Source organism: Cinclus cinclus, chromosome 1 (genome assembly GCF_963662255.1).
Source record: "Cinclus cinclus chromosome 1, bCinCin1.1, whole genome shotgun sequence".
Classification (NCBI taxonomy): Eukaryota; Metazoa; Chordata; class Aves; order Passeriformes; family Cinclidae; genus Cinclus; species Cinclus cinclus.
Window position 1 is genome coordinate 117,788,661 of NC_085046.1, and position 14,897 is coordinate 117,803,557.

General features: G+C 38.1%; 1 protein-coding gene and 1 long non-coding RNA gene across 2 annotated transcripts; one reads left to right on the forward strand and one right to left on the reverse strand.

The window, feature by feature from the left end:
* The first annotated feature begins 1,260 nt into the window (after positions 1-1,260).
* On the forward strand, positions 1,261-11,100 carry MCMDC2 (minichromosome maintenance domain containing 2). Its single transcript, XM_062502141.1, has 14 exons — positions 1,261-1,469; positions 1,559-1,689; positions 1,781-1,840; positions 2,151-2,346; positions 3,301-3,423; positions 3,593-3,700; positions 4,894-5,022; positions 5,548-5,779; positions 7,369-7,574; positions 7,875-8,041; positions 8,378-8,554; positions 9,273-9,415; positions 9,971-10,080; positions 10,572-11,100. Exons 1-14 carry the CDS (start codon positions 1,370-1,372, stop codon positions 10,736-10,738), a joined length of 2,049 nt encoding a protein of 682 aa, XP_062358125.1. The 5' UTR covers positions 1,261-1,369; the 3' UTR covers positions 10,739-11,100.
* On the reverse strand, positions 5,580-13,565 carry LOC134049599 (uncharacterized). Its single transcript, XR_009933624.1, has 4 exons — positions 13,466-13,565; positions 12,558-12,663; positions 6,945-7,068; positions 5,580-5,712 (listed from the first exon to the last, which is right to left on the reverse strand). It is a non-coding gene; the product is annotated as an uncharacterized LOC134049599 (long non-coding RNA).
* Positions 13,566-14,897: the final 1,332 nt, after the last annotated feature.

Sequence of the window (14,897 nt, forward strand, 5' to 3'; positions counted from 1 at the left end):
CCGAGTCACAGCTGGAGTGGGGTTAGCAGGCTGTGGGGACGCTGGTGAACACCATCACCGTGGTCAGGCCTTATTTTCCGAAGCTTAGGCGATGGCTGCCGACTGCACAATGAGCGGGGCCATAGCTCAGTCCTTCCCATCCAGCCCGGGTAACACAGGATCCATGGAGATCCGGTGGATCTCTGCGTGTACATTTCTTTAAACCCTTCTTGCTGAATACTTCAAGGGATGGAGTAGTAATTGCACAGGACTAGTCCCAAAGACACTAGGGGGAGCGGGGGGAATCCCTATTATAAACTGTCTTTTAACTTATACCTTTGTTGCTACAGGCCCTAATCATTTTTCAGCCCACAGTTCTCAGGCCACAGGGTTTACACTGCTGCCACACTGAAGTTGTGCTGGGATCCAGCTACTCCTCGAGGATGTTGATCTGTTTGTCCTCCCAAAGTAATTTCTCTGAACTCCTACAGGCAATCTCTCATATGCTGTGAGCTTTGATTCCTCATCAGCTCAGCAATTCCAGGTCCTATCCTTTACCAGGTAGCTGTCTTACTTAGATTTGAGTGTTGATTCATATTGGCTGTCTACAGAGAAGACTAAGCACATTTTGCAGAAGAAAATATGAAAGACATGAAAACAGATGATATATACAAAATACTGTATTTTTGCCTTAGTAATTCCCCTTGTAAAATTCTGCAAAGTAGTGCTTTATGATACAAGACCCTACTCTTAGAAAAAAATAGAAAGAGACGTGGGTTATACACAATGAAAACTGCAGTAAAGAGCAGGGTCAGCTCTTGCAGTTGTAAAAGCTTTGCCAGTGGGAATCAGAATTGAATGTCTGTGAACATGCATGGAAATGAGTGCAAAATCAGCACCATAAGTGGGTGCTACAGGAGATCACAGCAGAGTAGTAGGAAAGTCAGATTTTAAGAAATGAAATGTTGCCCACTTTCACTTTTAACAGCTATGACAGACTTATCAAATAAGAGAGATAAAATTTTAAGACTTACTTTTGGTAGATTGATTATGATATCTACAGGGGAGATTAAATTAAACTGAAACTTTAATTTCATGTCTTAGGGAATTAGGAGAGCGAAATAATTCACTGAGAAAAATGGAAACACAAGAGCATTCTACAGAAATTTACTCTAGAAATAAGGGTATGCTTCACTCATTGGAAGGAGCTTTGAAGTGCATTTTTTTAAATACTTCAAGAATTGCCTAGTTTGAAAAAGAAACTATTTTAATTTTGTGCCTTTGTAAATATGTACCTTTATTATTACTGTTACACAGCATGGGCAGTGCTGCCATCATTTCTTCATGGTTTATTCCCACAGTTGGATAAAGAGTGCAAAAATCTTAGAAGATGGATCCTGAAATACAGAAAATGAGGGAAGTTGTCCTTGTCTACCTTGACAGAAGTGGTGGCCTTCAGAAATTTGTGCATGATTGCAAAAAATATAATGGTATTACTTAATACATAGTCTTGTTAAATTGATACATAATGTGTTACACAAATCTGTGTTATTTTACAATACTTTTTTTGCTCCTACAGACTCAAAACAAAGTTATGCTGTTTATCGTTTCATTATTTCAATTAATCCTTCTGACATTGCTGAATTGGATGCAACTCTTGGAAACTATATTCTTCATAATCCCCTACAAGCTGCACAGATTTTTCAGTCAGTAAGTGTATAATAGATGAGAAGACAAAACTGCATGATCTAAATTTTAACTAGATTCTCCTTTCTAAAATGAAGTTATTTTTCCATCACAGGTATGCTTCATAGCTATTAAGACATTATCATTAATTGAACAATTGCAGACAGAAGCCCAGGTGAGTCTGCATTGGTTTTTCTCCATTTAGATCTTGAATCTTCCAAGTATAGTGAAATATTAACAAATATTTTTGTATTAAGTTTTCATTTTCCCTGTGGCTGCAGTGCTATTTGTAATTAAAAACAGCTGGAAGTCTCACCCTACTGCATTGCAATTATGAGATTAATTAATAGGAAACCTAGTTACCCTTCATGTTTCTGAATTTTTTTAACAGTTACGTAACACATTGTGTTTGTCCATTGAAAAGTAAAGCAGTTTTAAATAAAAGTATGTTTTTATTATATCAATGCCATTGTGTCTCTTGCTAGATCAGTATACTGCTGAAACCAACACACGTGCCACCTTTACCAAGTTATGTCCTGAGTCTTTCTACATATCCCTTTAATTACACATCTCAAAGATTTTACATGTCTGAAGGGATAGTGATTGCAATGGGAACTGTAACAAAATACACACAAGGAGCAAGATTTCTTTGTACTGAGGAAACTTGTCCATTCTCTGAAGGTAGTAAAAAATATAAAAAGCTATTAAATCCATTTGGTAATAAGAGCTTAAAAACCTAGCTTAACAAAGGTATTTTCCTATATAGTTTTATTGTGCATGCATTTTTGTGATGAGCACTGAAGGATTTTTTTTAACTGAAAGGAGTGGACTTGCTCAGCATAATTAAATGTTTTAGAAGAATTAGCTATGCCAGCAATTCCTTTTCCTACTGCTGAAGATAGCTGATAGGAGAAAACATAGGCCATGTGTATAACTTGAATATATTTAGTATCTTAAATATCTTAAATAAAAATAAAATATCTCAAAAGTAAATAAGCTAAACTAGTAAAATACCTATTTCCTTGGAAACTGCTTCTGTCTATACAAAAATACCACAGAACAATATGCTTAAGTGGCTGGCAAAAGCTTCTAGCAAGGAAAAAGTGATGCTCTGATGAGTACTTGACTGCTGTGGAACTACTGCTTTGAGGTGTATTACTGAACAGTTTGCACCATTGCAGAGAGAGGCCCCAAGTACTTTTAAGGCTGTCTTTTTCTGCTTCCTCTATAAGACACCATACTGTTATAAAAGAGATGCAAAATCCCAAAGTTTGGAGACTGCAGATTAAATCATACAGACATCTTTACGAGGACACGTACCTTGAATAAAAACTACCCATATCCCATGTCATTCCCACCCCAGGCAGAAGCCACAGTGGCTCACTCCTCAAGAAAACCCAGCCAAAATCTTCAGCTTGGGAATGTGCAGTAGGAAACTGCCATCTCGTGGCCCAACACAATAAATCAGATGTATTATTTTAGTGGAATATGTAAGGGAGGCTCATCTGAAGAAACACATAATACATTTATAATTTCATTGTCTAGTATTTTAATTGCTTCTGTTCCTCACAGGAAATCTAAAAATAAAGCTATGCCCTCCTTTTAAATGGTTGGTAAATTATTACTTTTTTTTAGGGTTTAGGTGCATCAGAGTGCATTGTCCTGGAGCTACAGAGTCTGCTACAGTGAGGACTGATTTTGTGTGTAGCTTGTGTTCTTCACCACTGCAGGAAGATATGAAATTTAGAGTACTTGGTGGTAGGATCTATGTAATCTTACTTTTAGATCTGGTACTTTCCTACTTCTGTTACACAATAAGTAAACAAAATATTTAAGTGGGAAAAGCCCACTTAAAACACACCAGTCTTTAAAAAAAACCAGATGTTTTCAAGAGAATTAACCTTTTTCTTTGCCTTTGTTTTGAAAGATAAACAAATAGTTGAAATGATTGATGCTAAAATACTGAATGCTTTGAAAGGATATTCCATTGATAAATCACATTTTAGGATTCAGGCATTTACATTGTTCTTGAGAGGTAAGCTGAACTTTGGAGTTCTGTCAAAAATGTTTTAGAATTGATCCGTAATAATCCCTTGAAATTGTAGCTCGTTTATTTTATTTTTTTTTTGCTAAAATGGTAAAAGTTGTAACTTATATTGCAGTTCTTTCTGTACTCTTCCCTTGATTTTATAAAAAGTAGCTAGGTGACAAAGCAGTGTGTACTGGTGATTGCAGAGTGTACATAGCAAAACTGTGTCACTTTTACACCTTCATTTAATTAAAATCTCCTGGCCAGCTGGGCAGTCTTACTCTAACTGTTGCTTCCTTTCTACTTCCTTTGGTCATGCTGTTCTGTACTAACTTTCTGTATATTTAACATCTTTCTTCAATCTAGCTGTTTTCCACATTCCATCAGGATTTTTGGCTCCTACTACCACTGCCATCCACTACAAACATTAAATGATTTCTAATGCTAATAGCTAACTAAAATCACAACTCAGCAACATGCTTCCATTAATTCTTAAAAAGACCCCAAATAAACATGGAGACAAGCAAACAAAAATCCTCTAGGGAATTATATGGTTCATTTATTGAAAACTAAGTAGAAAGAACTAGTAATACTAAAAATATTATAAAAATTATAGAACAATCTATGGTCAAGATATTCAGAGTTGCATGCATTAAATTTCAGCTGGCTCTAGTGGTCAGTGTGGTTACAGTGTTTCTCAGGCTGAGATTGAGATATGGTTGGATCTAACTCTCATTTTCAAAAAATAAATGGGATTTGGTTTTCTAAGATGCACAAAAATATAAAGGTTCACAAAGCTGTTTGTGTGTCTTTCTGAAATCTGTGTAGTTTGTATCTCCTCTTTATTGTGTTGGATTTTTTTCTCTGACGTTTTATAGGACAGTGACTCATAGTGGTGATGCCACAAGTTTCAGAGTAGGAAATACACTTGCAAAAAACTATCCATTTTCTTTTCAGTGCAGGACTAAAGGCTCTATCCATTTTCATTAACATGAAATCTATTTTCCCTCACCTGGTGTGCCGTCCTTACCTTTCACACTGAATAATTAAAATGGCATCCAGCTGTTTACTGCCAATGTTCCATCACAAAATCAAACATTCAGAATGTGTAGTTTTCTGATCATGATTTTAAAGTTGTTTTTATGCTCTAACACATCTGTAGCTTTGCCCCCCTGCACTTAGTATTTTATTATTTGCAGATGAACTGGCCAATAAAATGACAATAGGAAACCACTACAGGATTATAGGAATTCCAGCTTGCGTACAGAATGGCCTACAAGCAACTGCATGTATAGAAGTCAATAGTGTACAGCTCTATAAACCAAATGGTAAGAAAGTTCCATTAAAAATGACTTAAAAAAAAAAACCTGGAAAGTCTCCTAGAAAAAAAATCTTAGAAATCTGTACAGTTTTTTAATATTCGGAGGTCCAGGTTACAAAACCACTCAGGGACTTCCCTCTTACAGTCCGAAATGTGTACTTCCTGTTATTTGAGAGTATCTGCTTTTGCCCATTTTCTACACACTGGGAAGCTCCCTAATTATTGACTATAGTTCTTCAACTTTTCTTTCCATCTTCTCCTATCCATTGGAAAGTACTTTGAAATTATATAAAAGGAACCTGATGTTTCAGTTTGTTTTTCCTTTCTTATTCCATCAGTTCTAGCAGATCATGTCTGCTACCTTTTTAGCAGTAAAATTAACGGTGTCAGATGCTTACATTCTGAATTTGTGCTTAATAGAGATATGTTTGTTCTTGTTAGGTTTTTGCATCAAGACTCCAATGGTAATTTGTTCTACCATACCTACAAAGGTCTCTAATGTGTTTGTTCACCTGTTCTTTGTTTCCATTAGGTCCTTCTTCTGTCAGTGACAATTTTAAGTATCTGCTCTCACTGACTTCAAGTTCATGCTGGAGATTTACTGCCATCCTGGCCAACATCTTTGCTTCTCAAGTTGTTCCACCAGGAACTTACAATACTCTTAAACTTGCAGTATTGCTGAGTCTAGTACAGACATCTGAAAAAGAAAATGCAGATTATCTGGATCTCTTGATTATGACAAGTGACACACTAGTAATTGACAGGTAAAGAATTTTTTTTCCCCCCCAACATAAATTAGAATTTAAAATCTAGTCTTTTTAAAGATGTTAAGATTGGTCTTACATGAAAAGCTAGAGACTTTGTTTTAAAAGAATATACAAGGCTCCAACTTAATGAAATACTCAAATTTTATCCCCGGGACATTTTAGTTTCTTTCAAATGATAAATCTAGATCAGAACTTCATTATAAAACCTCCTAAAACTCTCATAAGATTATAGTAAGAATTTCAAACTAGCACAGTTTTGCAGAGCTCAGACAAAACATTCTTCTAAAATCAAAACTGAAGGCTGTCCCAGAAGATGGTAACAAAAAAAAGGGACCAACTTTGCAAACCTTGTGTCAATTTAAGCCCTCTTGATTCCCAGTTACTAGCATTTCGAATAAATAAGCAGTGTATAAATAGATACTTACATTTTTATCTTTTTCGTAAAAAACATTCTAATAAGGAATCAGAATTCACATCTATCTTTACACATAGACTATGAATCTGGTTGTTGTTGGCTTTAAATATTTTTCACTATGCCTTTTATCTATTTACCTATTCATGCAACAATAAACTGTTAACACAATTTTACATACACTGCAGGAAAGTACAATATGCTCAGATTTACATTAATTTAAACAAGATTACTTTTTCCTTCTGTAATTTAAAATCTCTGAAAGTGGCATGAATTTTATTTTCATTTGGAAGTTATTGAACTGATTCACTGGTATTTTTTTGTTGTAAAAAAAATCCCAGAACTTTGACCATTTCAAAATTTAGCTGTAGAAATTAGTTGAATTTTTTAAAAATGTGAACTGCAAGATTTCTTTTTCCCCAGGTTAAGATTAAGATTTCTTAAGAGAAACAGGAGTTCAGTGTTTAAAGAATCGAAACATCTGATTTATATTAAAACTGTTGCACACTGTAAATCATGATCAATACTGTAATTTGTACTATCTTGCATGTGTCAGTAGCCTACTTACTAATTCTTACTAATTTTACTTAGTAATTTTTTCCCAGGTTGTAATAGTAGGGCAAACCACGCTCTGACAAACCATGCTCTGACATCTTAAAATCATTAATTTGATTGTGGAACCAGACAGACAATTTGCAACTTCTCTGTGCCAAAGAACATAGTTCAGGGGATGAAAAAGATATTTTATACCTTCTTTCTCCAAAATAATTGGAGGGGAGCGTGTAATTCAGGAAGGCAGCACTCGCAAGTTCCAGCCTTTCATTTTTCCCAGATGGCCACAATTACTAATCTTTTTAAATCACTGGAAAAGTTTCTGTAGAACAGAAAAAGGAGTTAACATGGGATTAAATTACTAGACATATTTGGTTTCCTAGGAATATTCCTGCAACTCATGTTTAATCCATAAGAAATACATTCTTGATGACAGCTGTTGGAGAGCAGGCTTGAACCTTTCTACTTTGGTATTCAAAGTTAATCAATTAGTTTTGATGTTGGTTTCATCTTAAAGATGCTTTGTTGTTGTTGCAACTAAGTGAGTCTTAATACTTATTAAGTTTTTTTAGAAGTGAATAATTTAACAATTTGTGACTGACAGAATTATTTAATCCTGCAGGCTTCTGAATTACAGTTTATGTCTTCTGCCCCGTGGCATACGACACCCACCTTCCAGTGAGATTTTTCCTTCTGTGTCCAAAGATAAACACGGAACTGGAAGTGCCAGCATTCAAGCCTGCAGCGCTGTGCTGGCCAAGGGTGGCGTCTGTTACATAGGAGACTTAAGTTCATATAAAAAGGATAAACTTGAACTTCTCCAGTCTGGTAATCTCCCACCTCCTAACAAATGAGGGGACAGAACTAAACAAATATGCAGATTCAAGGCTAGGTTTGTTCCCTATCTTATGGCCCTGAAATGCTGCAAAAATCCATATGCTGCTTTTAATGGCTATGTGTAAGACACAAGGACAAAAAAAGCCAAGGTCCTGTAAACTTAAATCTGCTACACTGCAGACATTATTAATCATAATAATTCAACAAAAATCGTAATCATGACTGATTTCAGACAGAATTTACAGCTAAGCTAAATCCATCATATAACTCATGAATTTTGTCTTATCCTAGTGCTAGAGAGCAGAACAACAACAGTATTTATTCCTGGGAAGAAGTATGGAGAAGAGGCTGACCAACAAGTTACTGTTTCAGTTCAGACCAACTTTTGGTCCTTTGTAGATGTGGACTCTTCATCAAAGAAACATATACAAAAGGAGAACTTTCTAATTGGACAGATGGTAAAGCACGTGCCTTGTTATGAGAGGAACTGTGCTATAGCTATCATTTGTGTTCATTTCCACCTATAAAATAATGAAAACAATAAAACTTGTTAGTATTTCCCAGAAAGTCACAACTTTAGCAACTTTAAATCAAGTATCTTCTAAAATGAGATAGCTTTCCCAAAAAAGGAGGTGTCATTCAAACAAAATTTTACCAAGTATTACAGGTAATTCATTAGATAATCTCGCAGTATAAGTGGATATAGGATATTTCAGATATAAAACAGTGATGCTTCTACAAGTCAAAAGCCCAAAATAAAGCAGATATTTTCTTTCTATGGGTCTTTTCTTTAGGATGTGAGTTTGATTCCAGCTAACCTTGTAGATGGATTTGGACTCTTGATCTACACTGAGTTTCCTTCCTGTCGCCTGTCTTCTCCTGTTGTACATCATATCTTGAAAAAAGCCATTAATCCTGAAGCCATGCTGCACAAAGTCTCACAGCAGTTCAGAACACAGGATTATGAGGAGGTGACAGATTATACACAGTAATTTAGAAGTGCATTATATTTGTGAATCTCATATTGGGTTTGGCAACAGAAGGTTCTCTCTGCTGTCTGCTGACTTTTAATACTCACTTTCTGCCCTTTCCCCCACCATATTTCCACAAGCACTATTAGGATCATTGACAAAAGCAGCTTCACTTCTTGAAAAGGGTCAGTATAAATAAATAGTTTGAGCACGTTTCTGGAAAAACATACTAAGTTAGCTTTCATGTAAGAACAGATTTCCAGTATCTACTTTTGACCAAAAAGCTTATAAGCAGTAGAAGTTAATATTCCATTCTAATCAAACTGTCAATATCTGTAGTATAAGTAACAGATGATAGCCCCCCCCCAGAAGTGTTTGAGTCTAGGTTGGATGGGGCTCTGAGCAACCTGGTCTAGTGAAAAGTATCCCTGCTCATTGCAGGAGAGTTGGAACGGGATAATCTTCAAAGTCCCTTCCAACCCAAACCATCCCATAATTCTGTTTAGTATCCAAGGTCTGTCCTCATTATTATCCTTCATATTTTCCTTATTCAGCATAGCCAAATGGTGACAACTGTCTTTACTATTAAAACTATTGGTAGAATATATTGTGCAGTCTTTATTACTATGCTGCTGGTATATTAAAAGGTGTGGAAAAAAAAAAAGGTCAACTCCTTATTTTCCCAGTAAGTATTTAAAATGTATGTCCTCTTCTCTAGTTTATTTTGTTTGCTAGGAATCTTCATGTTGTACTGAGTTCAGAAGCAGAAAGTCTCATTCAGGGCTATTATCTTGCAAGTCGCAGGGTAAGAAGAGATTCCATTCATGGATCGACATTATCAGCTTCTGCACTAAAAATTCTGTACGTTCTGCTTTCCATTTCCAAAGAGAAATTGTGCTTATCTGCTCAGGAGCTTGTTTAATAAAAATCTATATAAGACTCATGTTTTGAAAAGTTCAAGTATAAATAATCTTACTATTTATGAATGCTATTTATTTTATATATTGATGCTGCTAAAACAAACCCAAATTCAAATAACTTTGCCAGAAAAACAAACAAGCAAACAATAAACAACTCAGCTATTTATAAAACATGTATCATCATTAAAGCTATCTAGAAAAAAAGGGGTGTAAATATATACAGCTTTATTATGGGAGCAAAATAAGTATTAATGGATAACACGCCAAGTTCCACTTTTTAGCACAAAAAAGTTAATGCATAATATGTATTTTGTCAGTGGTAAGTGTAACTGCACAGCTGACTTATGAAAAAAACCCCATGCCACTGTTAACTTTTAATTTACACAAGTGCTTGACACAGGCCAATACATATTGCATTCATGCCTGCAGTGTTTTTTTTATTTATTTCAAAACATAAAATATGTTTTATTTCAACATGCTTATATTAATCTCTTAGGATTTCACTGGCTAAGGCTCATGCCAAGCTCAGTTTAAGACAGACAGTACTTGAGGAAGATGCAGTGATTGCCATCTTGTTACTCGAGTCATCGCTGACCTTAAAACATGGTAAATAATGCACAACAGCAGTTCCTTAGTCTTGGATGCATCACTGTCACGTTTTGTCACTCTGAAAAAAACTCTACATCCATTGATTGTGATAGCAGGTAATTTCAAATCAGAATCCAGAACTTCTACTGCTAAAGACTGGTATTGGAGAAATCTGTCTGTTTGTCTCAGTGTTGTACGCAACAAGGCCACAGGCCAGCACCAAGTCTGTCCTTCACACTGGTTTATTTAAGGCACTGCTCCTCTAACACTGGCTCAGATTAAACTAAAGACAGATTTCCCTCCCTGGGGAAAACAAAAACAAGGGTTGGAGGGTTTTTTTTTTTCTTGTTTATTAAGCATCAGTCATATTTGTTCACACACAGATTTGAAAGTCAGGTAAGAATTATGATCTAGGATTGCATTACTAAGTAATTTGCATCACAGCTCTTTTTTCCCCTCAATGTACTAGCAAATATTAAGTCTTACAGCTTAATCTCTTCTTTGCCTAGGCACATCTGCATTATGTGTAGCACCAAATCCTCTATTTCCATTTGAACTCAGTGATGAAAACTCCCTGCAACAGAGAGATATTTACCTCATGCAGTGTCACCATCAACTGCTGAAGTTTATTGCTGCCTACAGCCCAGGAATTCACATTAACACTCATGAAGAGTAAAAACTTCACTCTAAGTAAAGCCTGAGGTTTTGGCTTTTTGAGAGGCTGCAGTTAGAAATATGAAATTACTAAAAACTTTAGAAGACAGTTCAGTGATGTTTTACCAAGGAATAAAGCATAGCTAACCAGACTTGAATTACAAGTTTTGTGAGATATTTGAAGGCAGGAGGGATGTCTTCATCCTGGAAATCCATGGCCATACCTGGCTAACCATAACTTCACTTCCTGGCTACCACTCTCCATTCACAGTTAATCAAGGAGTAATTTAGGATTCAGGATTTTTAAAAAGACTGCAACTAAAATTAAACCACCAGTTCAGAATCCAGTATTTTATTTCAGCTGCCTGAATTCTGCATTTTTTCTTGCTCCTTCCTTTCAAATGTATCACCCAAAGGGTTAAGTTTTAAGAACATTAAAACTGTTCTGTTCATAGTTTAAGTCAACAGTCTGTATTACTCATGGTGTATAGATTTTGAAATATATAGAAGTATTATCATACTACTTAATGTTCTGTGTCTTTTCTTACATTACAGCAACATGAGATTAGACAAGGCTGCTAGATGCTTCTGCAACCAAAACCCAAACAAAACCAAAAAGCCTGCAAAACAAACCACAAAAGAAACCCACCAAACCACCCCAACCTGCCAAACCCAGTGTTCCTACGTTATTTTATCTAGACTGCAGGGGATAGTAGGGTGCTACAGCTAGGGAAAAAAAATACTGGACAACCTGGTAGGAAGGTAGCTCAATGAGTTCAACTCTACCTCACTGTAAAAGCAAATGAAGAGTGCATGGTAGGAGATGAGGTGTTTGGAGCACAGTATGCTTCCCCAGCTATGAGCTTTCCTGTGTTTCATCTTCCTAGTAAGGATATAGCACTAGACAGAATCCTCAGCAAGCCTTGTATCCAAGAGACACACATTAAATAAAAAAGCTGCAGTAAAATTGTACACTTTCTGCCAAATCTGGACAAGCTAAATACTTAAGGCTTGTGTTACTCCTACCCAGGATGTCATCCAGCAGGATCAGAGTGCTTCTGCTCCCACAGCAGCCACAAAAAAAAAAAAGTTACTGAAAACAGAAATCCAAGATATTCATACCTACTACTAACACTGTAAACACTCATTTAGACAACACAAGTTTTCCCATATTTTTATCTCTGCCTTATTCACCTTTGATCCATCTATTTGATACACTCAAAAATTCATACTAAGTTCTAAGACTGCCCATAAGGCCCCTTCTCTTTCTAAAGTGACACTCTACACTGAACTTCATTCCAGGATTATTCATTTTCAGTGAACAGCTACTCCACTGCCATACTATGGAACCAAGCAGTATTTCTGACAAGCAGGAAGGACAATGGAAGCATTTCCAAGTGCATTAGAACTCCACATTCCAGGCTGCTGCTAAGAACAATAACAATGAGTTAGTTTCCTGCACCCTTAATCAATCTTATACAAAGGTGTTACCCTCACTGGCATTTCAGATCTCAAGATACACATCAAATAACATTCAGATGGGTAAACGGCAAAAGTCTCATCATTATGCCAGAAAAACTAGTCTTTAAGGGTAGACTGCAATAGAATTCCTTTATAAATCACTATTTTTGAGAAGCAATATTAAAGGACTTTCTGCAATAAGAGCACAACATTTTATCCTTGCTTCTCCTCGGTTTCTCCCATGAGCTCTTGAAAATTGGAAGACTTCTAACAGTATCACAAGGAAAGGACAGTTGCCAACAGGGCCAGTTCAGGCGTGCCCTGGATGGCAGTACAGCCTGCAGGAGCCTGGGTACTGTGACAGTAAAAAAGCAACTGACCTCCTTGAACACCCACACTTCTAGAAGTGGGTGCACTCTCCTTTTGGCCCTGTGTGCACACACAAGGCTGGAAGTCAGTGGAGGTGGTCATCTGATGTCACAGAACCTTGAAAAAAATAAATAAAATCAGAAATGACAGGGGCAAATCACACACTGGGAAAACCGTACTGATTAGCTGGCACATCAGATATACCACACTGCTCATCACAGCACTCAGCTGGGTAAACGGCAAAGGGTCATCATCACTATGCCAGCAGTTTCCTGCCTATGTAAGACTGCTTTTTCCAGGTACTAAATACAATGGAATTGGTTAGGTCTGTCTCAAGAGTTGCACTTCCATAAGCTGAAGCAGAGCCTTTGTTTTAACTGTTAAGCACAGAACAGATTGAGTACAGCCAGGAACAAGAGAAAAACAGCTCTGTCTGGGCACAAAAATGCAAGTCCCTCTCTCACATTCAAATCCCAGTACCAAGTATCTTTCTAGAAGTAAGGCTCACAGTCACCCTTCCCTTTGGAATATATTCCAAGACTGACACAGTTGAAGTGCCAGTCTTGTGATCTGGACATACTGCTCTTCACGTAATTCTCTCTCTTTCAACTAACATCCATGAATTCTTAAATCAGAAGTCATGTTTCCCCAAATAAAAACTAGATTCTCTGATACAAGCCTCCCCCTTCTGACTCCCTTGGGATTCTTGGATTGCACCTACTTTGTTCTGGGGAGCAAGTCTTAGATTTCATACCATAATACCTTTTGTTACGACTTCAATCTCTTAAGCATACATACAATCAAATTTCTCCTTTTTCCATCTAAGGGAATTTGCAAGCCATTAAAGAACTTCAGAGCTCTTGAGCTGGATTTCATGATGCTTCCCTCAGCATCTTAAAGTGCAGTAAGAGACACTTACTTCTGTAGCTCCAGAATTCACGTGGCATCTTTCTGCTTGCAAGGTATGGCAGAGTCCAGACAGAGGATGCCAAAAGCCAGTAATAAACTCATCCTGAGCTTCACTTTCTGCCTAAAACAATGAAAAGATGATGTTTTATTCAGAGAGCTCCACTGCCGAGCCAGCAGCAGAAAGCATTAATACTTCTTTGGGAAGCGTAAGCAGTCCAAGAAGCACAAACCCCATGCTCTGTAATTACCTGGGACAGAACATCAGCTGACATCAAGGTTAAGCAGAAGCATGACCATTTTCCTAAAACAAGCTCCAGTGTGAGGAATGACTGATTGCAGGACAAGTACAGTGCTCCTAATGACCAGCCAGGCTGGGGACAGGAGCACCCTGGCAGGGTACAGCCTTTAACCCCAGTTCACATGCAACACTCTGGGGAACTCACTGATGTTTTACCACCAGTTGAACTGAGGTCAGCACTCACACCTCAGACTGTAATGCAGGAGTGCATTATCCCAGAGGCTGCTGGTACTCCTGGGGCCCTGTCCTGCCAGACCCCACCAGTTTGGATCAGTGCCTATAACCCAAAAAAGGGCATAGCCTAGGTCACCTCACAGCCCTTGCCTAATTCCCAGCAGGAAAAAGAAGGTAATTTATCTTGAATTATGACAGACATTTGCTGATGAAAACGACCTGTCAGCAAAACCAAGTGTCTTTGGATGTCCAATCTGTCATTCCTTTCAAGACTCGATGAGCCAAGAGACGGCTCCAAGCAACCACCACACAACAGACAGTAATTAGGTCCCTCCCAGTCTCCGCTCTCTGGGCAGGCTGTGCGGCTGCAATGTCAGCCTGAACTGCACAGCCGCAGCACCGGGGGAAACACAGGCACAGCTACAGCAGCGTGCCCATCGCTCCTCTTCAGCGACAGCTTTGGCTGTGCAAAAGAGCACCTGCAAACCATCCCTGCAATTCCTTAGAATGCAGCTATTGCTTTGACCTGGCGTGCCGGGATTTCTGGCCTTAACCAGCTGGGAGCGTTCCTAAATCCTCTGAGAAGGCCAGCAATCGCCCTACTGCCCGGATTGCCGAGCCAGGACCTGCTCCAAGGAGCACGGCGGAGGTCGGGCGGCTGAGAACCGCACGGATCCACACCGAATGTTCAATGTCTGGAACGGACCTTAGCGACCATCCAGTCCCAGCGCCTTTCCTGCCCAGGGACACCGCCCACTACACCAGGCTGCTCAAGGCCTCATCCAGCCCGGCTTTACACACCGCCATGGGATGGGGCATTCACAACCTTCCTGTCCCAAAGGCCTCACCACCCTCACAGCAAAGAATCTCCTTCCATCATCTAACCTAAATTTCCCCTTTTTCAATTTGTGCCCTTCAGGCTCGGCGGCCGCTGCTGCCGCTCCCACGCCCGAGGCCGGGACACGGCGGG

Coding starts and splice junctions, on each gene's coding strand:
- MCMDC2 (XM_062502141.1), top strand. CDS start 1,370: ATGGATCCTGAAATACAGAAAATGAGGGAAGTTGTCCTTGTCTACCTT. Junction 7,575..7,874: donor ACTTGAACTTCTCCAGTCTG/GTAATCTCCCAC, acceptor GTCTTATCCTAG/TGCTAGAGAGCAGAACAACA. Junction 8,042..8,377: donor ACTTTCTAATTGGACAGATG/GTAAAGCACGTG, acceptor TCTTTTCTTTAG/GATGTGAGTTTGATTCCAGC.